Raw genomic sequence first — 25,234 nt, forward strand, 5'->3', positions numbered from 1 at the left:
CAGAATACTTCAGCAAAAATAATGAGATGATGAAAGGAAACAAAAAATATTAAGAATTAAATAAAACACAAAAAATGTTTAAAAAGCTACAAAAAACTCTAAATATTCTACTAATATATACTTATGAAACAGCCCACACCGCTTAAAAATGAAAAAGTGATTCTTTCATCACAAATTAGTAGAAAAGAAAATAAAATCATTTGTATATAAAGATTAATGTATGGTACATGTCACTGTGAGATTCAGTCCTGCCTGGCATGAACAGTACCTGAACAGGCATGACAAAATCCCCAAATGACCCTCCTCTACTGTACATTACTCCTTTATTAACAAATATTTGAAAAATGTTTTTTCAAGACAATTTCAATATGCACAATACCATATAAAAACAGCTGATAGGATTCTGGAGCTATTCAAATTTAGAAACTGAGGGCAGACATCATTCTAGGAGGAGGTGGAAAAAGTAACAAATATGACTTGCATCACTCTTACTTGAGAAAGTAGGTGAAAAACTTTCCAGAAATTTCTCTTAGCACTAACTGAATAACTGAAGGCTTTAGCACTATTACCTCATTGATATGAACTGTAAAGGTGCTAAAAAAAAATGGATAAACAAATAAATAATTGTGCTGGAAAAGAACTGCAGTTCCAGAAACCCTCAGCTATTTGCAATGAACTGGAACTACTCTAAAATGAGTTACCTTCAATAGCAGCAACAAATCAGCAAATAGTATAATAGTTAAGTGAAACAAGACTTAGACTTAGGGACACAGGTGGACAGTGGTCTCACTTTCGATAACCACATCGTCACAACAGTCAGGAAATCCTTCTATGTGGCACACCTCATCACTAAGGGCTTTTCATCCAGAAAAAAGGAGGTCATTGTCCCACTGTACTCATCTCTCATTAGACCCATTATAGAGTATAATGCCCTGTTTGGTATGTACCTCACAAGACATCTGCAACAGCTGGAAAGGCCACAGAGATACCTCACTAAAAGAATCACAGGCCTAAAGCAGATGCCATATGCTGACCATCTAAAAAAACTCCAGCTATACTCTGTGGTATATCGTCTACTCAGAGGCGATCTCTGCTTAACATACAAGGCCATGTCAAACCCTGAGCTGTTGGACATGCTCCACTTAAAGAAATCCCAATCCCTCAGAGCCACACGCTCCAGGATCTAAACCTTGTCATTAGAATGAACAAAACATGCTGGAGGGATAGGTTTCTGACCCAGAGACTCCCCATACTCTGGAATAGACTGCCCATACATATCAAGCAGAGCGCCTCATTGGCCCTCTTCAAAAGGAACCTTGATTGGATGGGAGATAGGAAATTCACCCTGGGGATCATGTCAGTCGCCCTGCTAGACAGGGGCCCAGAGAAGTAAATATTGTGGGAAGAAATATCCAGGGAATTGTTATGGCTAGGCTTGCATAGGCCCTAAGGCCGACAGCCTAGTACCAACCTATGAACCTATAAGAGCACTGGAAGCTAAGCACTGGCAGCATGAGTCAAAGAAAGATTGATGAGCCCTGTCATGCAAGTGGTTTATTTTTTTTCTTGCAATGAAAGGATACAACATGTCTTCCTCAGAGTATGTACAGCAAAAAGTTCTTTTAATGTTTGGATCAGTTGCTAAATCTGTTTGAAAAGGAGTAACAAGTTATGTAGATGCAAGTGAAGCCACATGAGGCAAGAAAGAGGATAAGTTCTGTAACACTATACACAGATTTGTCTGAGCTTTAATGACTAGCAAAACAAGTTCACTTGTTAGTTATTTCAAGTAGCAGAGGGCTGCAATAGCTGAAAACATATCACTTTGGCAACAAAAATGATACCAAAATAAATGCATGCAGGAACTAAAAAAGCAAACCATTGATAAGCAAATTGTCATGCTTACCACATGACACACCTCAGGCTCACCACATGGGTGGTGCAGCAGGGGCACTAGAAGTTTTACCCCTTGGAGCTCAAGCCTAGTGAGGCCACAATGTCATATGCAAGTTGTACAGTAAGTAGAAAGTGCAAGTGCAGGAGCCACTAGCTTTGATCCTGTGGAAAGGATTTAAAAACAGTACAACTGAATGGACATTTCCCTTTTGAAAGCAATACACAGAACGTGGCATATGGTGTCATCCAAATATTTCTGTTTTATTGGGTATTGCCATCTTTTAATGCCTTATGGCACAAAACATATACAGCATCTGTGTCCATAACAATTGTTTAAAACTAATTTGCTAAATCTACCTGGCTAACAATGTCTGTAAAGCATATCTCATTTTACAATTTATTACACTTTCAACTTAATGGCGTTATTACAAATCTCTAAAATACACCCACCAACAAAACAGCATCTGTCTATTCTAGCACCAGTCTAAAAGCATAACAGTGGCACATGGAATTGCCTTCACATATTTTCATGTTTTTTTTTTCTTTAGAACAAAAAAAGGACAGAAGAACCTGTCAAGCAGGTTATTATGAAAAGCTCTGAAAGGGCAAGAAACAATACAGAGCAACAAAGTATACATTTTGTAAAATGTTCACTATTTATACCCAGTCACTACTGACTGGATGTACAACAGGCCTATAACTTAATCTGTACAATTTAAAATATTTTCACAGGCTGAATGTTTCTAAATTTGGTTTACCAAAATTAGCCCACTACTATTAAATCCCTTGACATAGGCACTTTGGTTAACACACAGAGTTACCAAAATATAGCATTATTCATTGAGGGCTTTAACAGTTACACAGTTTCTCACCAAGAGTAAAGTTTATTGCACTCTGCTTTACAGCTGCTGTCAGATTTTTGGTGCCGTGTTATGTCTCATCTATTCTTTGTATTTACTGCTGGTTTAGAAAATCTAATTATGTGTATAACTTATAAAACATTAAAATTTACAGTGTGTAATGAGGTTCAAAGAATTTCTGTACAAACCAAACATAGCATACACCCTTAAGCAACATGTGTAGCTCTTGTTTTCAATACCAGCTGTCTACTACTGTCTGTGGTACAATTACACAACATATCTTTTTGGATGAAATATGAAATTTGTTTTTACACAACTAGTAGCAAAATTCTGCTTTTACAGTACATAAATCAGATACACCACACCTCAAACCCCTTTAGGTCTAAAAGCACTTTATTCTGCTGTGACCACATTTCTGTGGCTTGGTTTTAGAGGGACATTACAAGAGCTACCCATTCCACAGGATAAAACATCACAGTATGAAGGATAAAATAGTACTAAAGAAAAACATAAAATAAATAAAATTTAACAGTCTGTGAAATGCACTGCATAATTTAAACGTGTGCTAGCTCTATACGAATGCTACTGCTAAGTGTAATGTAACATTTTCACTGTAGCTTTTCAATTATTATTCCCAGAACTAAGGTCTCCCTGAGCATTTTACATTTTTTTTACAGAAATGCAGTGCTTTAGGAAGCATTTGTTACAAATGTGGCACTAATGCATAAAAAACAAATGAGATTTCTAGTCAGTCTCTGTTTGCCTCCAGTGAAAATTCTGGCATAGGTGATACATAACACTTACGGCATGTTTTCAGAAGTACTGCCTACTTTTTGCTACTGCAACTCTGGCTATTTTAAATTAAACAGGCCTGAGTGGATCCAAAAGCAGAGACAGCAATGTTCGCTGCTTAGATCCTATTACAAATAAGGATCATTACAGTGTTGGGGATTACTATTATTAAATTAAGTACACATTCATCCACTGGGCTCCAGTAAGATCTACCATCAAAAGCATAAAACACCAGTCTCAAATCAAATTAATTAAAAAAAAAATTACATCACAAGGACAAAGAATTCCTAAGAACTGGCACAACGTTTGGGCATTAAACATCTTCAATGACAGCCTGCAGCAGGCTGTTTAAATGGTCCGCTGTCTTGTATGCTCCAGTCTAAGGCCAGGATGGCAACATTGGTCCTACAAAGCATCACCGATGCACCGACATCACTAAGTACAGTCCATTACACTAAAAATTCAACCAATTGTCCTCTTCTGTGCTCCAGACAGATGCATCAGTGCACAACTTGATCCATGCAGTCCCAGGATTAAGTTAAAAAAGTGGAAATATTCAGAATGTTTAGTTTCACTATGCCAAGGAATGTTTCATGCCTGTTTTCAGACAGACATGATAATGTGCTTCAGCAGCAAAGAAACTGCAACTGCTGTCCTACGACAGGGATCAAGAAGAAGCAGTAGCAATCCAGCTTTACAGGGAGGCAGTCAATTGCTAGGCTTAGAGGCTGTATAATGAAATACCTGCTCGCCATTTCAAAAAAGGCAACTTCTCCAGTCAGCACACTTTTAAAATGTACACATTACATGAAGTTAACAGTTCAGCTTTGTGACAGGACGTTCTCGGGTATTCTCTGTCACCTGGCTGTTAATTCGTTTGCGGTTCCGCTTTAGTTTGGAAAGGTCTTTGTCAAAAACTTCACCAGAACGTAACGCTGATACTAAATCATCAAACTCTCCTCCTTCCTCACTATTTTCTTTTGCCTTCCTGGATTTCCTTTCTCTTTCACGCTGCTCCTTGAGCTGTAAAGACATTAAAAAAGTAAAACAAGTTAAATATTAAAATAAATCTATTAAGCAGGTAGTTAACTAAAATTTTTTGTGAACATGCAAGCATCCATGACTCAACCCCAACAGAGCCATCAAACGATCCATTCACTTTCCAGTAAGCCACTTTATTCTTTACAGAATGACATGGATGCATAAGCCTATCCTGGTTGCCAAAAGTTACAAGACTGTGAAGCTCATTCTGGAGAGTGTGCCAGTTTACAGCAGAAATTCAGGATCACTCATTCACACACTGCAAACACAGCTACAGGCAATACGGAAGATCACCAAACAACCTACTGCACTGCAAAATGGGAGCACCTGACAAAACACACACAGAAACCAGGAGAACATGTAAATACATCCCAAAGGGGATGTCCCATATGGTCTAGTGGTTAGGATTCCTGTTTTTTACCCTGACAGCCCAGGTGTCACTCCCAGTATGGGAATTGTCCACTCTTTTTAGGGGTCAGGGGTTGGTATTATGGTTGAGATGTTTACCTCACAGACACAGGGTACAGGATTTGATTCTTACCTTTGAAGGAGAAACTGGGTAGGCTTACAATGGCCTATAACGGCAGCTACCCTAGTACTTACCTATGAAAATATAAGTAACCCAGCTGAGAATCAACTGGAGAAACCTTTTGCTATCTGTGGCAACAATATTTGCAATGTATGCAACTCCAACCCCCCCATCACAGCTTTTCTTTATAAGGCAGAAAAATGACGATGCATCTCAGAGAGATGTCCAGCACTCTCCCTTCTCCCTTTACAGGACAGGCACAACAATCTCCAGGTCTTACAATCAAGCACCTGTGACACTAAAACTCGGCCACCTGGGGTGTACTCAGGACTTTATTGCTCTATACCATTAGTGAGACAAAGCTCAGAATCCATCTAAATCTAAAATAAAATAAGGTTTAAAGTGAAATAAACACAGAAAAAGAAACATGATATATTAGGCAAATGAAATACTGCCAAAATAAGGCTTTGCAATAATTTTAGTAACATTAAAAAGTAAACTCTTGCAGAAAAAAATAAATATATCAAATAGATTTTACATTCACAGTAAAAGGAACAAATAAAACGGCACTTTGAAGTGCTTTCTCTGGTAAGGTTTCTGCTTGTATACAAGCCTTGCGTTTGCGTGAGTTGGGCTCTGTTATCCAGAGCTGCTCATGGTTTGACAAAGACACTACAGAGTCTGAGAGACTTTGCTTGCATATGAAGCCATCCGTGGCAAGAAAAATGAAATTAAATATTATTTCACATTTGTATTGCTTGTTTACATTGCATTCTCAAAGACGTCTTTGCTATTCATTGCTCTTCCAGCAAATGCTTAGAGTTTTAAGTTGCATTTTTCCACTGCTGTAAGGGCTGCTGTTCTGCAATTGTAGTATTCTAAGTACAACGCATCTGCTGTTTTCAGTACTTTTATGCATTGATTTTTCTGGTTTTCTAACACTTGGGTTCCAAACCAGTCATTTTACATCAGGAGAATTCTGCACTCTTGTGGTAGAAGACGGCAGACTTCAGCTATATGAGCTGGCAATTGCTGGTGGAAAGCTTTTATGTTTACCCGACTGGCCAGTGGGCATACCTAGTTTAAAACTTGTTTTTTCTCCTTGTGTATAAGCCTTGTGTTCAGAGGCAGTCAGTAGTGCCCTGTATACAGACAATCACTAGAAGTTGTACTTTTCCGTATAAAAACTACCACTGAAATTTTCCACAAACCCGTGCCTACTCGAGGAGCACCTAGTTTGTGTACTGAGCAGCGCTGCCACATTTAGTTAGCTTTAGATAATATTATTACAGCACTCAGAACTATCGGTGTTCAGAAAGCAACTGGTTTGCACTCTGGGCAGCATCGCCAGACAGGTTAGCTGAAGATTACACTAAGTAAGCATGCATTTCTCATCCAGTTGCAAACAGCCCCCCATTATATTCTCTTGTAAAGCACATATTAAGGACCTGCAATCATGGCTAGGCATTTTTCTGATATCTCTGCATCTAGCTTGGTTGACATGGGCATCCTTAGGCAGTGTAGCAAAGGACATATGTACAGTGACAACCACATAATTCTGAGAGGAGTACAACTTATAAGAGATGTACTTACACAATGTCACTGGAGGCAATACTCTTGCATACAGACACAAAACATGCCAAACAGGTCATCAGCAACATATACACTCACTGCACTTACAAGGGACCAGACAACTAGACCCACATATGCAGAAACGCTCACATGCAACTTACCCAAACCTCATAGGCCTCTCAGATGCAGTCCTCAGAAACTCCGCATGCACATGAAAAAGACAACTCCCAACACAACACATAAAACCACATCTGATTGTGTCTCAACTACCAAGCCCATAATGCATTAACACCACACAACCCAATATTTTGGTCAGAGGAGACTCCATTATGTGACACACACTGATGTCCCTCTCACCAGGCTGGGTAAGGAGAAGGCTGCATTTAGTTGCCTGTCAGGGGCCACGATTTGGATCATCATCACACAAGCATTCCAGTAACTAAACCCCAAAGTACCAGTATGACTCAGTCATAGTCCACGTGGATGTTAAATCACCTGAGCAGTACCTCCCTGGACTATATGAAAAGAGACGTGATTGAGCTCTCAGAATGTGTCTCACGGGCAGGTATAAGCCTAGAATTGGGCAGCATTCTACCATCTCCAAAGATACCATAATACCAAAAGAAAATTATAAGACTTTAATAATTGGGTTAGCTACTGGTGTCATTCCAAAGTGGTCCAATATTTAGCAGCCTGGGAGAACATGATTGACAGATCACACTGCTTTGCCAGGGATTGTCTTAACCTGTCACTGCTAAGCTTTTGAATACCGTCCAAAATATTTTCCACCTCATAATGCCTTTTTAGGTACTGCCAAACAGACAAACCTTCCAACATACGAAAATCTACTTGGTATAAGCTAAAGGTATTACTGCTCAATGCTAGGAGTCTCAACAAGAAACTACACTCCCTGGAAGCACTCCTCACCCTGTAGGATGCTGACATCTGTGGAGTTACTGAAAAATAATTATGTACTCACCACAGTGTTCCATCTGTGTTGCCCATTTTCATTCGTCTTTAACAAGTGGGTTCAGATCTGACTTGGCCACTTTTTTACAGCTCATGGGTAATGGAAACTCTCCAGCTCCTCCCTTACCCATAATACTCTAGCCCTACCATACCTGCTAGCCTTATAATTTCACAGAAATTTAGAAACAGCACTAGGATGAGAAAAAACATCTGGAGCTCACAAGGCAGAAACATTGGTTCCCTTATCTTCTTGTTCTTCCAGAAGTCTCAAACCTATGTGTATGGGGTTGGAGGGAGGGGAATTGAGGAAGAATGAAAATGGACAACACAGATGGAACATTACGGTGAGTACACAACTTCTTTACCTGGTGTTGTCAATTTGAATTCATTCCTCAACAAGTGAGACAGGGTCCTCAGCTATCTGAATCGCGGAAGGACTCTGGAAGGACATTCTTGAGCACTGTTGAGCTGAAGGCTGTTCTTCCTCTGGAGACTAGATCCAATTTGTAATGAGTAGTAAAGGTATAAGGATTAGCCCAAGTTGCAGCCGCACAGATATTGTCCATGAAGACCTGGATAAGAATACCAATGAAGTTGCCATGGATCTAGCTGAATGGGCTCTTAAAGTACTGACAAAAACAAACCAAATCTGTTGTAGACAAAGGAAATGCAATCAGTCAACCATTTGTCTAAACTTACTTTGGTAATTGGATTGCCCAATTTTGATTCTGCAAAAGAAAAAAAAATTAATCTGTTTTTTTCTCAGATTTTTTGTTTTATACAAACAAACGTTAACTGTGAATATCCAACAAATGTAACAAATACTCTCACTTGTTCAGGAAATTTGGAAAGAAAACTAGAAGATTAATAGATTGACTGATGTTGGATTCTGACATTACCTTAAGAAGGAAGGATGGGTTGGTTCATAACGATACCCTAGCTTTATGGAGAATTAAATAATGAGGCTTAGAAGATAGGGCTTGAAGTTCCAAGACTCTCTGAGCAGACGTTATAGCTACTAAAAAAATAGTTTTCCAGATTAAAAACTTTAGTTCACACGATGCTGATGGTTCAAATGGAGATTAAGTTAAATCTTATAATACTAAATTCAAATCCCATAGCGGATTTGGATCTTTAAACGGGGGGGGGGGGGGTCTAAGAAGAAAAGTTCCCCTTATAAAGGCCTTACAAACTTTTGAAGTAGCTAAGGAAGAGTTATTTGTTCCTTTGTGGAAATTAGACAGGGCAGCTAGTTGTACTTTAATAGCAGAGGAACTAGTTTCTTCATTAAAAATTGCAACCAAAAACAGAAGAACTCTAGGTACTGGTGGTGGTTTACTCAAAAGGCTTTTTCCATTTACTCCTGTAAATTTTCCTAGTGGAAGTTTTATGGGAAGACAAACGAATGTGATATACAGGTAGGAGAGCCTTGGTTGTCTGACTATCAATAGGAGTGGAGAAACCATGTAGTCAACTTTAGGCCTAAAATGTCTGGGTGAATCATGCCTGTTGGGTGAGAGAAGGTCAGCTGGAATTGGATCCAGAATCTATGGTGGACAAACCAGATGAAGCCAAAGAAAGGGGAACCAAATCTGAAGAGACCAATAAGATGCAATGAGGATGACTGTACTCTTCAGTTGAGATGCTTTCTGAAGAAACTTGGGGATTAGAGGAGTTGGGGGTAAGAGTGAAGGAGACTGGAAGAACCAATCATGGAAAAGTGTCTCTCTCAGCGATTCCTCCGGAAGGAGGATCACGGCAAAGAACCTGCTGCACTTGTTATTAAGGGGAGATGCAAAGACGTTGCAGCAAGGTTGGCCCCATTGGCAGAATATCTTTACTGCAGTTTTCATACTGACAGACCACTCATGAGGCAATAAAATGGATCTGCTCAACTTTTCTGCTATCATGTTGGATTTCCCCAGAATGTGCATTGCTATTAGAAATTGATTTGATGGGATTACCCATTCCCATACTCTGAGCTTCTCAACACAAGAGGTAAGATCTGGTTCCTTCTTATTTGTTGATGCATCATACCACAGAAATTTGTCCATCTTAACTGTAGTAGTCCCAGAAGGGAGAGTGTCTTGAATGGCCTGTAATGCTAGGAGCACTGCTCTCATTTCCAGGACATTGATATGCATGTTGGCCTCTTCAGGGGATCAGGTGCCTTGGACACGCTTTGCCAAGAACTACTCAATCTGGGAAGCATCCATCGTCACACTATGGCTTTGGGCTGAGGAAGAATGAAGAGACAGTCTTGTAATATTTGATCTGAGCGAATCCACCATAAAAGGTACTTTTTGAATGCCTGAGTTATCCTGATTTGGGTGGACGCAGGTTGGTGCATAACAGACCACTGAGTTGCTAGAGTCCATTTAAGAATTCTCATATGGTATCTTGCTAACAGAACCAAAACTATCACAGTGGACACTGACCTCAGGGCTTGTAGAATCGATCAAGGTGATAGACAAGAATTCTGAAAGATATTTTGACTTGAAATCCAATTGTTTGTACCCTTGGGTAGGGGAAGGGAGGCTGTCACTGATACCATATTGAACAAAGCCCTTATGAACTCTAATATCTGAGATGTTTCTAGCTGAGATTTGTTGTGATTGACCGTACTTCCTGGCTAAGAACAAAGCTGGAGTAAATAATGCAGTGCTTTTATCAGGAGATGCCTGGTCAGCACAGTTATGAGCCAGTCGTCCAAGTATGGAAACACTTGGAATCCCTGCAGTGTCAATTGAGCTGCTACTACTGCCATGCATTTGGAGAACACCATGGGGGCTGTGGTGAGGCCAAAGGCAGAGCTCTGAATGGATACTGACTGGCTGTCAGCTGGAAGTGTAGGTACCTTCCGGATCATCTGTTCATTTTTATGTGATAGTATGCATCTTGAAGAGCTATTCAGGACATCCAATCATCCTTGTGCAGGAATGGCAAAATGGACTAAACTGTGACCATCCGGAACTTGGTGTACTGAACTGACTTATTCAGAATTCAGAGATCCAAAATTGGTCTCCATTCCCCTGTTTTCTTTGGCACTAAAACGAATCTTGAGTAAGTTCTAGACTCTTTCTGGTCTGGGGGGACCTCTTGGATGACTCTTTTTCTAGCAGCTTTTTTATTTCCAGTGCTGCAGATTTTCTCTGACTGGTTAGAACACTGGGAATTTTGATTACTGTTAAAGGAGGAAGAAGGGATAAGGGTATTATATAACCTCTGAAAATAATCATCTGCACAGGCTCTCTGGTGCAGGGATAAATGACCCCTGACTGCCTCCAGAGGTGGACAATTGAGCCTCCTGTCAGGAGTGCTGGTAGGATCTGTCAGTATAAGAATCTCTAGATCCTTGATTTGCGGGTCTCCTCTGTCACATGGGTGATGTCTTCTATTAGTTCCCCCAGAGGCAGCGCAAGGAACTCTATCTCCAAGTGGAACATGGAAAGGACCCCAGGATTTTCTGAACCACATTTTTTGACCACCTTGTTGATTGCTGATTCCTAGAGGTTGTTTGAGGAGTCAAAAAATGTATGCTCACTGCAGACAAGGTCTTACCATCCTCCTCACACTTGGACTGTGTGTCTTTAACCTTCGGGCCAAACAAAGAACTTCCAATAAAGGGCGCACTGACGAAGGGGAGCTTGAAGGGATCTGCAAAATCACATAGGTGCATCGAGGCATGTCTCCTAATGGAAATGCATGAACCAGCTGTCCTTGAGGTACCTTCAGTTGCATGTGAAATGAGTCTCATGGACAAATTTGAGATAGACTGTAGGGTAGCAATCTGTGAGGTAATAGAACTCTCTGCTTCAGAAGTAATGGTCCCAGAGAAAGATTTGGAAAGTTACTTCTTTGCTCCAGAATTCTCTCCCTTTTGGTGGTGCCAGGATCCTATCTGGTCTCTGGGGGATTGGCTCAACAGCACTGGATTCCTTTCACACCCACCTAGAGATCAAATGAATGAGCTCATCTATGGGCGGAATAACTCAGGAGGTAGATGGGCCAGACCAAAAGGCTTCCAGGAATACGGGATTCCACTTGAGAAGGGTTTCTGATAGACCAACCACCCCTTTGCTTTAGGATCGCCAAGATGTCGCCAAAGGAGACGTCATCAGGTGGTGATCTTGGGGACTCTTCCCCTTCATCAAAATCAGTATCTTCTGTGACCAACTCTTGAGGACAGTCTAAGTGCCTCCTCTTGCATTTTCCCTTCCTAAACGCTTCTTTGGTAGGAAGCTCCTGAGAAGTATCAGAAGACACAAGTATACCCTGCTGACTAGTCTGGGGTCTTTGGCCTGGCTGTCCCTTTGGAGTACAGTACTGAGCCTCAAGGCACAAAAACATACGAGATTGTGAAGACGGATCGGGGGGGGGGGTTGTCCTTCCTCTAGATGTTCAGAAATCTGTCTCCACTACTTCAAAGGTTGAATATCCTGTGGAGAAGGAGATGATGGTGCCAAGAAGACATGCTTCTGGACTGCCGGTTCCCTCTGACCTGAAGGCAGTCAACCCTAACCAGAAGTCGGAGCCAAACTGTCCAAAACTGAGGCTCCAAGGGGCAGAGACGGCTCAGACAACTTCAGAGTCAACTCGATCATCTGGGACCCAGCAATGGCACTATGGCTCAAAGTCCACTCAGAAAAGGTATCAAAGCTGAAGATACAGCAGGCTTTGGATCCAACAGATGGTTCTGGCAGTCTCGGATCCAAGAGCTCCAAAGCCGAAGGTCGGATCTGAGAATGAGCCAAAACAGTTGGAGTAGTACTAGTGATGGTCTCTGAACCCAGTGAGGTAGGAGCTGGGAGAACGCCCATCTGAATTTGTGCCAGCAGAATTTCCTTATCATTCTATCCACATCTGCTTCTGTCAGACTCCTAGAAGACCAAGAGGAGGCAGCCACTGAAGGGGTAACAGAATTATGGCATCTCGCTAAGAAGGATGATGGTAGTCGAGAAGGAGCAGGGTTCTAGAGAAGATGGATAACAGATCCTAGGGAGCTTCTTTGGCTCTGTGTGTGGCAGATATGATGATGAGGATCAGTTAAAAGATGCTGTCTGATCAGAGGACTTAGTCTTCGAATCCAACAAACTTGGAACAGACTGCTTAGACACCTTGTGAGAAGGAGGGCTTAGAGTGGAGGATCCAGAAAGGTCCAATGTATGCTTTCTGGACTCCTTTTTGTCTAACTTTTTGAAGGCTTGAGCTCCAGATAAAGTCTCTGAAAAAGAAGCTGACAATAAACCTTTTAGAATCTGCTTATTTTTGCGATCCACTAAGGCCCATAGATTAAAGGCCTTACAAATGTCGCACGATTCTTTTAAATGAGCTGGGCCTAAAAGCAATATACACATGAATCATGTGCATCAGATAGAGGTATTTTGTGCCTGCAACCTATACATTTCTTAAAACTCTAAGGTTTTTCAGTCTGTATAAAGGGGGGCCATCAATAGATATGGGAAATTACATACCCGTAAGTTTAATTAGCTTACATGCAAGGCCCTGGAAAGAATAATCACGGTCCTGATAAATAAAAACACAAGAAACTTCCAAACACTGGACTCTACCTACCCAGTTCGGTTTCGTCAAGGGCAGGTCATGCCTGATCAATCTGGTGGACTTCTTTGAGACAGTCACTAGCGTCGTGGATGAAGTTGAAACAGTGCATACTGCCTACCTTGATCTGGCTAAGGCATCTGACACAATTCCCCACTTAGGTATTACAGATAAACTCATAAAACTGGGCATAAATCCCTCTGTCACCAAATGGACAGTCAAATGGCTCATGGATAGGGCACATGCTGTTAAGAGTGGGAGAATCCAGATCCAGCAAGAGGCCAGTTATTAGTGGTGTGTGACAAGGCTCAGTGTTGGGACTTCTGTTCAGAATACACTTCTCTGACGTCAAGGCTAATGTAGAAGGTCTTTGGCTGATGGCTGCAAGTTGGGAGAAATCACTAAATCCCCCAGTGATGTAGATATCCTTCAGATGGGTCTGATTCAGATAACTGATTGTTGCCAGAGCCATGGCCTAAAACTAAATGCAAAAAAAATGCACAATCGTACCCTTTGGGAAGTCAAATACCCCTGAAAAATTACATTAATAGCACACCCCTAATAGGAGACTCAGAGGTGAGACATCTAGGCACACAGATAAGACAGCAGCCTGAACTTTGATCATTATGTGCCCACAGTAGTGAAGAAGTCCTTTTATGTGGAACAGCTCACAATTAAAGGCATGGCATCCGGATCCAAGGAATTATAGTCCCACTATACTCAGCCCTCATTAGACCAATAATCGAGTACAATGTACTTTCTGGCATATACTTGACCAGGCATTTGCAACAGCTGGAGCGGCCCGAAAAGGTTCTTACAAAAAATATATAGGGTGTAAACATGTCCTATGCAGACAGAGTAACAGCCCTTCTCCTTACTCTGTCTCCTACAGACTATTAAGGGGAAATCTACGCCTAACCTACAAGGCACTCTCAAATCCAGCCCTAACAGAAGTACTACACATTTGCAAGACAAGCTGCACGAGGTGTGCACACAATCTAGGGATCTGAACCTGGTCTGTGACACAAACAAAACATGGTGCAGAGACAAATATGCATCTCAGAGATTACCCCTTCTCTGCAACAAGCTACCTATTCACATAAAGCAGAGCCTTTCCATGATCCTCTTCAAATGTAGTTTGGATCAATGGATGGTGAATCAAAAATTCACTGTTGGGGTGGTGCCCATGTCCCTTATGGACAGGGGCAGTCTGTAAAATACTCAAAGGTATAAGCACAAACCCTAAGCCATCCTGTAGCCCTTAGGGATCATAAATTGTGCAAAATTTAGGTAATAATGGCTAGGCTTGTAAGGGCACTTGAGACGTTAACCTAGTAATCTCCTAAGAACCTATGAAAATCTCCACACACTACATTCTAAGCTTTTAAACACAACTGTAAATTTACATTAAATAAAATATACATAGCCTTTTCCAAGGAAGCTGAAACAAAAGGAATAAACTTAAACCAAAAATAACACAGCTGATTATAAAGAAATGGTCATTGCTTAAACCAAGTGGCTAAAATGCCCTTTTTTCTTCCCCGTATTTCCATTTCCCCCACTTGCTTGATAATCACGAGCCCCTTTTCAGCCAAATGATCCATTTATCCATTCTTCACTAATGGTGACAGTCAGCCAAACAGGAGCTATCATTAGGAAATCATCAGGGGGAGTTGGAGGACTTTTTTGACTTTTTGCAACCCTAACATCCTCATGCAGACTTGGCTGTGTGATGGAAAGAGGCGTAAAATCAGTTGTCTGCAAATGGCATTCCCTCATTTCCATAAGGGACATTTTCTTCAAAAAGCCTTGCAAATCAACTTTGAAGCAAGGAATGTGGTCTTCCTAGTCTTCATCCTACCTGGCTCCTCCAGGACTGGGGCCACTAACTGAACTTCAATCACTTAGTCAAAAGGACTCAATTACTCTACGCCATACAGCAAGGCAACTAAAAAGCCCATCATTTACCATATTTTATCTGCTGATGTGTCTACTAACATCTAATGGCCTCACTGTGTCAAGGGAGACAGCATACAGTGACTACATTGGACGACTAAGACGAAGAATGGCTTCAGCAAATGAAACAAGGTGATGACTACCGCAAGAAAAGAAAAACATTATCTACCAATGTACATAAATATTTTGCTTTTACACATTACAAATGTTCTAAGACAGCAAAACAGCTCCGTGACATTTAAATCTGTTATATTCAGCATCTGCACATTTCTTATCTTACGTGTGATGAGCATGAAATAAATCTGTACTGAATAAATCCATGTATTCAATCAACAGACTTCAATAAAGATCAGTTCAGTGGGACAGTTTTTAAACATGTGCACATGTACTGTATGAATATACCCAAGATACAGGACTATACAAAGTACAGTTGTGTACACTTACCATAAATGTAGATGATTGAGTGTATTCACTGTTGCAGTCATCACACTTGGGTTATCTCCCTGCAGGTAGCCCTCAGTCGGCCTGAATACCAGAGACTTAGTAGTTCTGCATCGGTTGCTGTCACTTCAGTACTGACGTCAGGTTGTCAGGGATATAAAAACTGGCAGCCGACGCCATTACATCAGTTTTTCTTGCCCCAAACGTCAGGAGCCCCCCCAAATAGGGAGCTAAGTTATGGTGGAAAAAACACCACCAGTAAAAAGTAAATAGCAATAGCCCTGTAAGGGGCGAGTAATAGATATAGAGAGGAGAGAGAGACAAGGGGGCTGGAGGGTGGGAAAAAGGACTGCAACAGTGAATACACTCGAACATCTAAATTTATGGTAAGTGTACACAACTGTACTATGTTCTTCATGTTTCACTGTTGCAGTCATCACACTTGTAACCTACAAGGCACTCTCAAATCTGAAGAATGGTTGGAGGCAGTCAAGAAGAGTTGGGGCCGGCTTGTATACCCTGCAGGACTGCTGTTGCAAAACCCACCCTGGATTTGGAAAATACAGGCGAGTGGTAATGTTTGGTGAAGGTGTGAACAGAACTCCAGGTAGCAGCTTCCAGAATGTCCCCAGTAGTGACTCCCGTGAGGAATGCTGTAGCTGTAGAAGTTGCCCTAGTGGAATGCGTTCTGACCCCCTCAGGGGTTGGTTTGCTATGGTGTTTATAGCAGAAATGGATACAGTTCGCTATCCATTTGGAAATTGTTTGTTTTGAAATGGCCTTGCCCTCTGCCCCTGGAGAAAAATTGACTAGTAACTGGTCAGACTTTCTGAAGGTCTTAGTCCTATCAAGGTAGAATCTGAGCTGTCTGTGCACATCTAAAGAGTGCAAAATCCTTTCCCCTTTATTTTGAGGATTAGGGAAGAAAGTTGGTAAATGGACAGATTGGTTGAGAGCTACACTGGACACTACTTTAGGCATAAAAGAAGGTTTAGTCCTGAGGGAAACCCTGTCAACATGAAAAATAATAAAGGGTTCCACAGCCATAAGTGCTTGCAGCTCAGACACTCTTCTAGCTGAAGTGATGGCCAGAAGCAAGGCTGTTTTCCAAGAGAGGAATTTTAACTCTGCTGACACTGCAGGCTCAAAGGAAGGTAGCGTGAGCTTTTCCAGTAATAAGTTAAGGTCCCAAGCAGGGGTGGGGGCTCTCCTTGGTGGCCTTAAGTTGTTTGCCCCTCTCAGGAACTGTTTGATGAGAGAAGAGAGGTGTCTCAGTGTTGTAATAAGCCGAGATGGCAGAGGCATGGATCTTAATGGAAGAGAAGGAAAGGGAGTAGATCTGCTAGGTAATCCAGGATTACAGGTAAGGAGGGCAGTGCTGTGTCCTCTCCTTTAGACCGACTCCAGGAACAATACCTTTTCCACTTATTAGCATAAGATTTCCTTGTACTGGGTCTTCTGCTTTCAAGAATGACATCCACCACCTGCTTGCTTAGGCTGTTCACTGGGGGAGAATTCAAGGAATAAGCCAGGCTGCAAGATTCAGGGTTTGCAGTTGCGGATGCAAGATCTGTCCCACCTGCTGAGTGAGGAGGGTTGGAATCTGGGGTAGGTGCCAGGGTGGCACCGGTGACAGGCTGCGCAGTAGTGGGTACGAGTGCTGGCGTGGCCAGTCTGGGGCAATCAGGATTGCCCTTGGTCTGTCTTGTCTCATCTTGAGTAATATTCTTGTGAGAAGAGGCAGAGGTGGAAATGCATAGATTGAGAGGCTTACCCACTGGAAGGATAGGGCATCCACTTTCCAGGCCCTGTGGTGAGGTGTCCTGATGCAGAATTTGCTGAGCTGGTGATTGTAGTGGGAGGCAAAAAGATCCACCTCCGGGGTCCTCCATTTCTGGGTTAGAAGGCTGAAAGTACTGGGGTCTAATTGCCACTCGTGTGGGTCTAGGATTTTTCTGCTTAAGTCGTCTGCCAGAAAGTTTTGTTTGCCTGGCAGGAACTGAGCTTGCAGATGAATATGCATGTCCAATGCCGTGTTCCACAGGGCCATGGCTAGCCTGAAGTGTGTGTAAGAGTGGGTTCCCCCCTGCTTGTTGATGTACCACATAACTGTGGTGTTGTCTTTCTTTATTAGCAGGGGTTCTGGTAAGATTAGGGATCTAAAAGCTGTCAGAGCATGCTGAACAGCTAGCATCTCTTTTTGGTTGATGTGCAGATGAATTTGACTTGGACTCCAGTGGCCCTGAATGCACTTGTCGGCCAGATGTGCCCCCCAGGCATAGTCTGAAGCTTTTGTGGTTAGGGTCTGGGTGGCGTGGGGTTGACTAAAGGGAAGTCCCTTGTGGTTGCATGCTGCTGCCCACAAAAGAAACTCTGTCCTTACACAAGGTATGATGGTTTCCAGGTCATGAGAATGTTGGCACCAAAGACTTTTTAAGTACCACTGAAGTTTCCTCATATGCAGTCTGGCATATAGAATTAGTAGAATGCAAGAGGCGATGAACCCTAGGGCCAACAGGATTTTCCTTGCGGATAGCTGGCCTCTGGTGGCCATTTGAGTGAAGTAGCCTGTTAGACAGGCTTGTTTTTCTGGAGTAAGAAATGCTATCTGGGATGCTGTGTCCAAGCTTGCTCCCAGGAATACAATCTTTTGACTGGGGACTAGTTTTGATTTCTTTTCGTTGATAGTGTACCCCAGGGAGATTAGACGGTTCTTTACAAATGTCAGATGCTGTAACAGCTTTTCCTGACTGACTACCTGAATCAGGCAATCATCCAAGTAAGGGTAAATTTGAATATTTCTCTGTCTGCAATAGGCAATGGCTGGAGCCAGGCATTTTGTGAAGACTCTGGGAGCAGTGGATAAGCCAAAGGGAAGTGCAGAGAACTGATAATGCATAGATCCTGCCCTGAAATGTAGGCATTTCCTGCACGAGTCCCTGATAGGGATGTGCAGATATGCTTCTTTTAGGTCTAGGGTGGCTAACCAGGCATCTTTGGACAGCATAGGAAAAAGCTGCTGAAGGGTGAGCATTTTGAATTTTGGCACCACCAGGAAGGTGTTTAGAATTGAGAGCTCTAGGGTTGGGTGCCAAGTGCCCTCTTTTATGGGTATCAGGAAAAGTATGGAATATAACCCTTGACGTATCTGTTCTGCAGGAACAGGTTGAATAGCCCTTATGGAGAGCAGAGATGGAACTTGGTTTTGTGGTTCTGCCCATTGGTTTGGAGGAAGGTTTGGGAACCCTTTTGGGGTTGGCAGTGTGTGGAAGTAAAATATGTACCCCTGGGATACAATGCTGAGGACCCATCCGTCTTTGGTGATGGAGGTCCAGTTTTTTGCATGATGGGCAAGTTTTCCTCCTAGGGGCATGAGCATTTGGGCAGAGGTGAGGAGTGGATTTGAGAAATCATTGTGAATTTTTTCCGTAAGGGGGTGGCTTAGTACTCCCTGTTTTAGAAGTGGAGGTACTCCATTGCTTAGATCTCTGCATACCCTGAGACTGTAATCTGGGGGGGTCTGTTTCCCCTGGGTCTAGTTTGAAATGGCCTTGAGGGGGCTGGAAAGGACCAATGTTTCGAGGGGCAATGCTTACTGAATCTTGGAGGCTGCACCTGCAAAAAATCTTTGACTGTCTGCATAGACTTAGCTTTTTCTTCCATCCTTTTTAGAACCTCTTTTGCTTTGGTGCCAAACAGATTGTCCTTGTTCAAAGGAGTGTCTAGTAATTTTGTTTTGACATGGTCTGGCAAGATCTGCTCCTTAAGCCAAGAATGTCTTCTCAGTACAGAACCAGTGACTGCTGCCCTGCAAGATGCTTCTAGGGCATCAAAGCCACATTGTAAGGTATGCTTGCTGACTTAGCTTGCAGAATGCATAAGTTCCTGTAATTCTTTATTTTCTACACAGTCTGTAAAGGTAGATAATTTTTGCTTAATAAGTTCTATAATATTTTGCTGGTATTTCAGCATGGGAAACTGGCAATTCAATGCTCTAATGGCAAGATTTGCAGAGATGTATACTTTTTTACCCCATCTGTCTAAAGCTCGGGAATCCCTGTATGAAGGGGTGGGATTCTTAGCTGTAGTTGCTTTTATACCTTTTGGCCCCTGTGAAATGACCTCTGGATCAGCAGTAGGATTTTTGAAAAGAAATTTGTGAGAGTCAGGGACTCTAACACCTGTCTGGTTTCCTTGGAGCAGGGGATAAAATATCAGGATTTAGGCTGGATTCCATAAAGACATCATCCACAACATCCAGAACAGGAGGGATAGCTAAAGGTCTATGTTGTGACAAATCTAAAAATTCTCTGAGTCTCTTTTTGGACTGAGGGTAATCTTGGCATTCCCAGTGGAAATGCTCTCAAAGTATGTAGGGTTTCACCAAAAGAAAAACCTCTGGGAGGGAAGCAGGGGGAATGGAGTCCTGTGCATCTGAATCCTCATAAGCAGATAAAGGCATGTCTTCATATTCAGAAACCTCAGAGTCGTCGGACTCGATCAGTTAAAGCTGCTGGGGACAGGTCTCTTTCTCTTAGCAGGAGAAGGCTGGCTTCCCCTAATCAGCATAATCAGATGATCTGCCATTTTAAGCATTTGATGTTGTGGCAAGGAAGCAGGTACTTGAGTTTGAGTAGTCAGTTTTTTAGGCATAGCGCTTACTCTTGGCCTTAGAAACTTGGCAGTTTTAGACAGAACTGAAGACGTGAAAGTCGTCTGTGTGTTGAATATCGGTAATGCGAAGAACTTCCGCGGAAGCTGGTGCCTGCACAGCGGCTCCGGCATACCGGACTCTGAACAGGTCTCGGTAGCGGCCTGCGAATCCATCGAAGCAGGCATTAGGGGCTGCAAAAGTGCCTCACTGAGTACCGCTGAACTAGCGACTAGCTTAACAGAAGCGTCGTCAGCGGTTTTGGACCTGTGCGGTCTCTCTCTGTCTTTATCCTTATGTTTTTTTGTGAAAATCGGTAGTCAGATGGCTTACTGAAGCCAGTTTGGAATATGGATATCGAGAGCAAAAGTATTTAGCGACAATAAGAGCCCGATGATGAATAGTTCGGGTGCTGAACAAAGCACCAAACCAACAGCGAGGTACGTCGTGGTCTGGGCCTAAACAGGTGACGCAGTAAGAATGGAAATCTCAGTGTGGTATTTGCTTTCCACAGGTGAGACAAAGAAAGACTGATGTAATGGCATCAGCTGCCTGGTTTTATACCTATGACGACCTGACGTCAGTACTGAAGCGACAGCAAACGATGCAGAAATACTAAGTCTCTGGTACTCGAGCCAACTGAGGGCTACCTGCAGGCAGATAACCCAAGTGTGATGACTGCAACAGTGAAACACGAAGAACATCACGACATGCATTACTGTCATGAATTAGATCTTCTAATGCCACACCTTGAATGACCTGCACAACAAAAACTGTTGAAGCATTGTGAAATACTAAAATGTTCACCAGACCTAATGCTGAAATCTCCATGGCAAATGTACACATCACACCCTTGTCCGTGTAAGTATCACATAATGATCGTTTTAAACACGTTTCTAACACTACCATTGTCAGCATCTGACCTGTGCTTCCATTCGTGCTCGTCGTTCCTCCTCTTCTTTTCTCTTCCTAATGTTCTCATTTTCTTGCTTGGCCTCTGCAAATGCCTGAATAAACTGGTCAAATATGCCAAAGAATTCATCAGGCTGCATCTTCAAAGGATCTTCACCAAAGTATTTCACTACTTTGGAAAACTGTGGGAAAAGAAGCAGAATAGTGACAGCTGAGAGAAATGCAATATCCCAGTGTTACACTAATACTATGAAGCCAGAATTATTCTGCTCGGCAATGAAATTATCTAAACTGCATAAAAGTGTGCATTCAATTATAAACTTCTACTGCAAATTCCGTCCAACCGGCTACAACCAGTACACTTTTCAATACACACAAACTTCAAACAGTGTTATTACAATATTCAAAACTCCTACATTTTTAATATTCATTTTTCTCCCTGTGCCTATAAATCATCATCCTTACCACAATTAACTGGATGCAACCCTTCCTTGATGGGATGTTCTCCTGTCAAGGTGGACTGTCACACAGGCAGCCATTATCTTTTTTTTTTTCATATACATATTGCCTTAAGTCCTTCCCTAAACAGCTGCACTTGCTTGCACATGTGATATGTGTAATGCCCTCCCTCAGAATGTGCAAACTGCTGTGCTTCCCTGTGACAGCTACTATGTAAATTGCTTGACAAAGATTATGACTTATGCACATCCAAACTATAACCTAAATGTGCGATGACCTTCCTCCAGTAATGGCTTCCCTTTCTAACCACTGATGGGTTTTGGTGGGTTTCATTTGATCCAAAACACATTTCAACAAAAATATATCACAATTAATCCAAAACACATTTCATGGAAAACAAGTATGACTGAATCATTTGATATATAAACAAAAAAAAATGTAAGGCTATAGAAAATCACTGATGGTGTAGTCTTGCATCATAGGAATTACAATGCAAACTACCGTTGATTGGTACTTGCAACCTGCTAAAGCCCACTGTTATGCTGTACCTCAATCTCTAGAAGTTTGTTTGTGTGCCTGCAGTGATACGGTGTGTCAGAAGTGTTCTCTTTTCTCCATGGTTGTGCTACTATGGGCTTAGTATATTTAAAAGTGTGTATGCATGGGGGAAGGGTCCTTTTTCCCATAAAAAAAATGTTTGGCTGTATACATAGTGTATAAGAAATTTTCCATAAAATGTGATTCAGTGATTTGTGCTTTCATTGAGATGCTTTACAAAAACTGTATAACTTTTTTTTTTTTTTTTTATTTTATTATTTTTATTTTACATTTGTTTACCGGGCTAGTCTAGCTGGATATATGTCCATTTTCAGTAGAGGCCCGGGGAGAAAAGCTCCATACATAAAACTACACTACAAGACATATTAATAAAAATGTAAGTACAATAAGAATATACATTTAGTAATAAGAACAACAAATACTTAAGGCACACACAAAAATACACTAGGTCAGTAGTAGCATCACAATTAAAATGCTAAAGATTAGCAGTTAGTTTCAATAATCCGGAGAGAAAGAAGTATAACAAGAGATTAGAAGGGATTAATGTAGAAATACAAGAGAGGAGAAGAGAGAGAAACAAAAGTCTAGAAGGGGAAGAAAAAAGAAGATGGAAATGAGGGCAGGGGAGAGAAAGGAGGAGTGAGTCAGAGCATAAGAGGAGAGCAACAGGGCAAGAAAAAAAGTAAGTATATGTGTAGCTAATAAGACAGTAAATAGTTGAGGTAGAGTAGGGGGGAATGAAAAAGGTTAGTCAGGAGTCCTACAGGAAGAAAGCCAGTGATTTTGGAAGTACAGTTTGATTTTTTGCTTGAAGAGTGGTAAGGAGGTGATTAGAGTAATATCTGTGGGTAGCAGATTCCATGTCCTACCTACAGTATTAGTGAACAGAGAGTCACCAGCTAAGTTATGAGATTTTACAGATTTGGTCATGAGTTTAGAAGAAGATCGAAGGGAGGTAAGACTGCTATAAGGGATTAAAAGTTTAGAGAGTATAGGGGTGTTATCAGGTTGGTAAAGTATCTTGTGGGCAATAGTAAGTTGTGAGATCATAAGACAGTTTTGTAGCTCTAGCCAGCCTAGGAGTTTTAGGTTATGATAGTGATGTGTTCTGAAAGGGTTACCGGTGGCAAAGCGGGCAATGCTATTGTAACAAACTGCTAGTTTATTTAGGTTAGCCTTCTTAAGGTTAGTGAAAATAGGTGATGCGTAAAAGAGAGTAGATATCAGATGGGAGTGGGCGATAGTAGCCCTGGTAGTAGGTGTGAGAAATGGCTTAATACGGTATAATGATCCTATTTTTTTGTTAACTGTTTTGATGATGTTGTTGGTATGATGATCAAAAGTGAGATTGTTATCAATGGTTACTCCTAGTAGTTTTGTTGTCAGGTCAGGAGAGATGACAGTGGTGTCATTTGACAAGATGTTGAAGTTTAATGGGGAGGCTCGAGTGGTAGGAGTGAAAAGGAGCAGTTTAGTTTTTTTAGCATTGAGGAGGAGGTACCGTCTAGTAAACCAGGTTTCTACAGTGTTGAAGGTAGTTTGAGTTAGTGAGAGTAGCTCTGAGGAGGTAGATGCTGAACAAATAATAGTGGAGTCGTCAGCGTATTGGATGCAGGTAAGCTTGAGGGATTGCAGTGTTAAGATAGTTTATGTAAAGGGAGAAGAGAAGTGGCCCAAGAATGGAGCCCTGTGGTACTCCAATAGAAACAGGCAATAAGGAAGAGATATGGTTGTCCCAAAGAACGGCTTGTTGTCTGTTGCTTAGATAAGAAGTAAACCATTTAATAGCCAGGTTATCAAATGAGAGGGATTGAAGGATATTAATGAGGGAAGAGTGGTTCACCATGTCAAAAGCTTTAGAGAGGTCAATGAAGAGAGCAGAGGAGAAAAGATTGGAGTTACGATAGTTGTTAATAGTATCAACAAAGGAAAGGAGGGCAGTGGAGGTGCTATGGTGAGGTCTAAAGCCATGTTGACAGTTGGCTATAATGTTGTGTAAAGAGAGATACTGAACAAGTTGCTGATGGATACATTTCTCCATTATCTTAGCTAGAGGTGAGAGAAGAGCAATAGGTCTATAGTTAGTGTAATCAATAGAGTTACCACCTTTGTGTAGTGGGATAATGTGAGAGACTTTCCATATATCTGGTATGGTTCCCTCTTGGATCGTCCTATTAATGAGTATAGATATTGGGTATGCAATCTGTTTAGCAGCCTTTTGAAGAAAGAGAGAAGGGAGTTTGTCAGCAGAGGGGTGCAGGGTTTCAGTTTGAGAATAAGCTTGTAGATGAAAGAGGTAGAGATAGGATGAAGAGTGAAGTTGTGGGGAGAGTCAATTAGATTATTTGGAGGGTAAAAGTTATTGGTGTTCAGTTGTCTAGCAAGAGATTGAATGGTTTCTATAAAAAGGAATTAAAAGTGTTTGCAGTATGGTTAGGGGTATCTGGGTCTGCGTTTAGAGGGAGGGAGTTTTGATGTTCCAGGTGAAAGGAGTTTGTTGATAGAAGACCAGAATTGTTTGGGTTTATTAAAATGGGTTTCTTGAAGTTCACAGTAGTAGTTTTTTGTCAGAGATTATAGCTTTTTTTGTAAGATTCCTAAGTTGGCAAAAGTGAAGAAAATCAGAGCTGATTCTATGGTATCTCCATTTGGCCCAAATTTTATTTTTAGTATGAATTAATTTCTTTGTTTCCTTAGAGAGCCATGGGGCTATATTAGACTTCATTCTAATAGAGCGTTCAGGGGCATGTTTATTCAAAATGGAAAGGAAGGTTGAGTTGAAGAATGATACTGCTTCATTAAGAGGAAGTGATTTCAAGAGGTTCCAGTTGCAAGTTTTGAGATCATTTTGAAATGAGTCAGTTTTAAAGTGTTTGGTAGAGCGTATTACTCTAGTGTTAGGGAGGTTTTGATAGTCAGTCTTTTCTCTACAGATAAAGGTTAGGCAGTGGTCACTAAGGTCATCGGGCATTGTTCCTACTTTGTATGAGACATTGGCTTTGTTTATGAGTATCCAGTCTAAGATACTATGTTTCTTAC

General features: G+C 41.6%; 1 protein-coding gene across 4 annotated transcripts in view; it reads right to left on the reverse strand.

Moving 5' to 3' along the window:
• Window positions 1-2,131: 2,131 nt before the first annotated feature.
• Window positions 2,132-25,234, reverse strand: part of DAAM1 (dishevelled associated activator of morphogenesis 1) — a 3,124,549-nt gene continuing 3,101,446 nt past the window's right edge. For all 4 annotated transcript variants that reach the window (XM_044074460.1, XM_044074457.1, XM_044074458.1 and 1 more), the window contains 2 exons: window positions 21,190-21,360; window positions 2,132-4,571 (listed from right to left, as the gene is read on the reverse strand). In XM_044074460.1, the coding sequence (XP_043930395.1) occupies window positions 4,362-4,571; window positions 21,190-21,360 (381 nt within the window). In that variant the 3' untranslated portion in view covers window positions 2,132-4,361. The remainder of the gene's footprint in view (window positions 4,572-21,189; window positions 21,361-25,234) is intronic.

The sequence above is a fragment of the Protopterus annectens genome, chromosome 6.part0, assembly GCF_019279795.1.
Source record: "Protopterus annectens isolate FY-2018-M chromosome 6.part0, PAN1.0, whole genome shotgun sequence".
Lineage (NCBI taxonomy): Eukaryota > Metazoa > Chordata > Ceratodontiformes > Protopteridae > Protopterus > Protopterus annectens.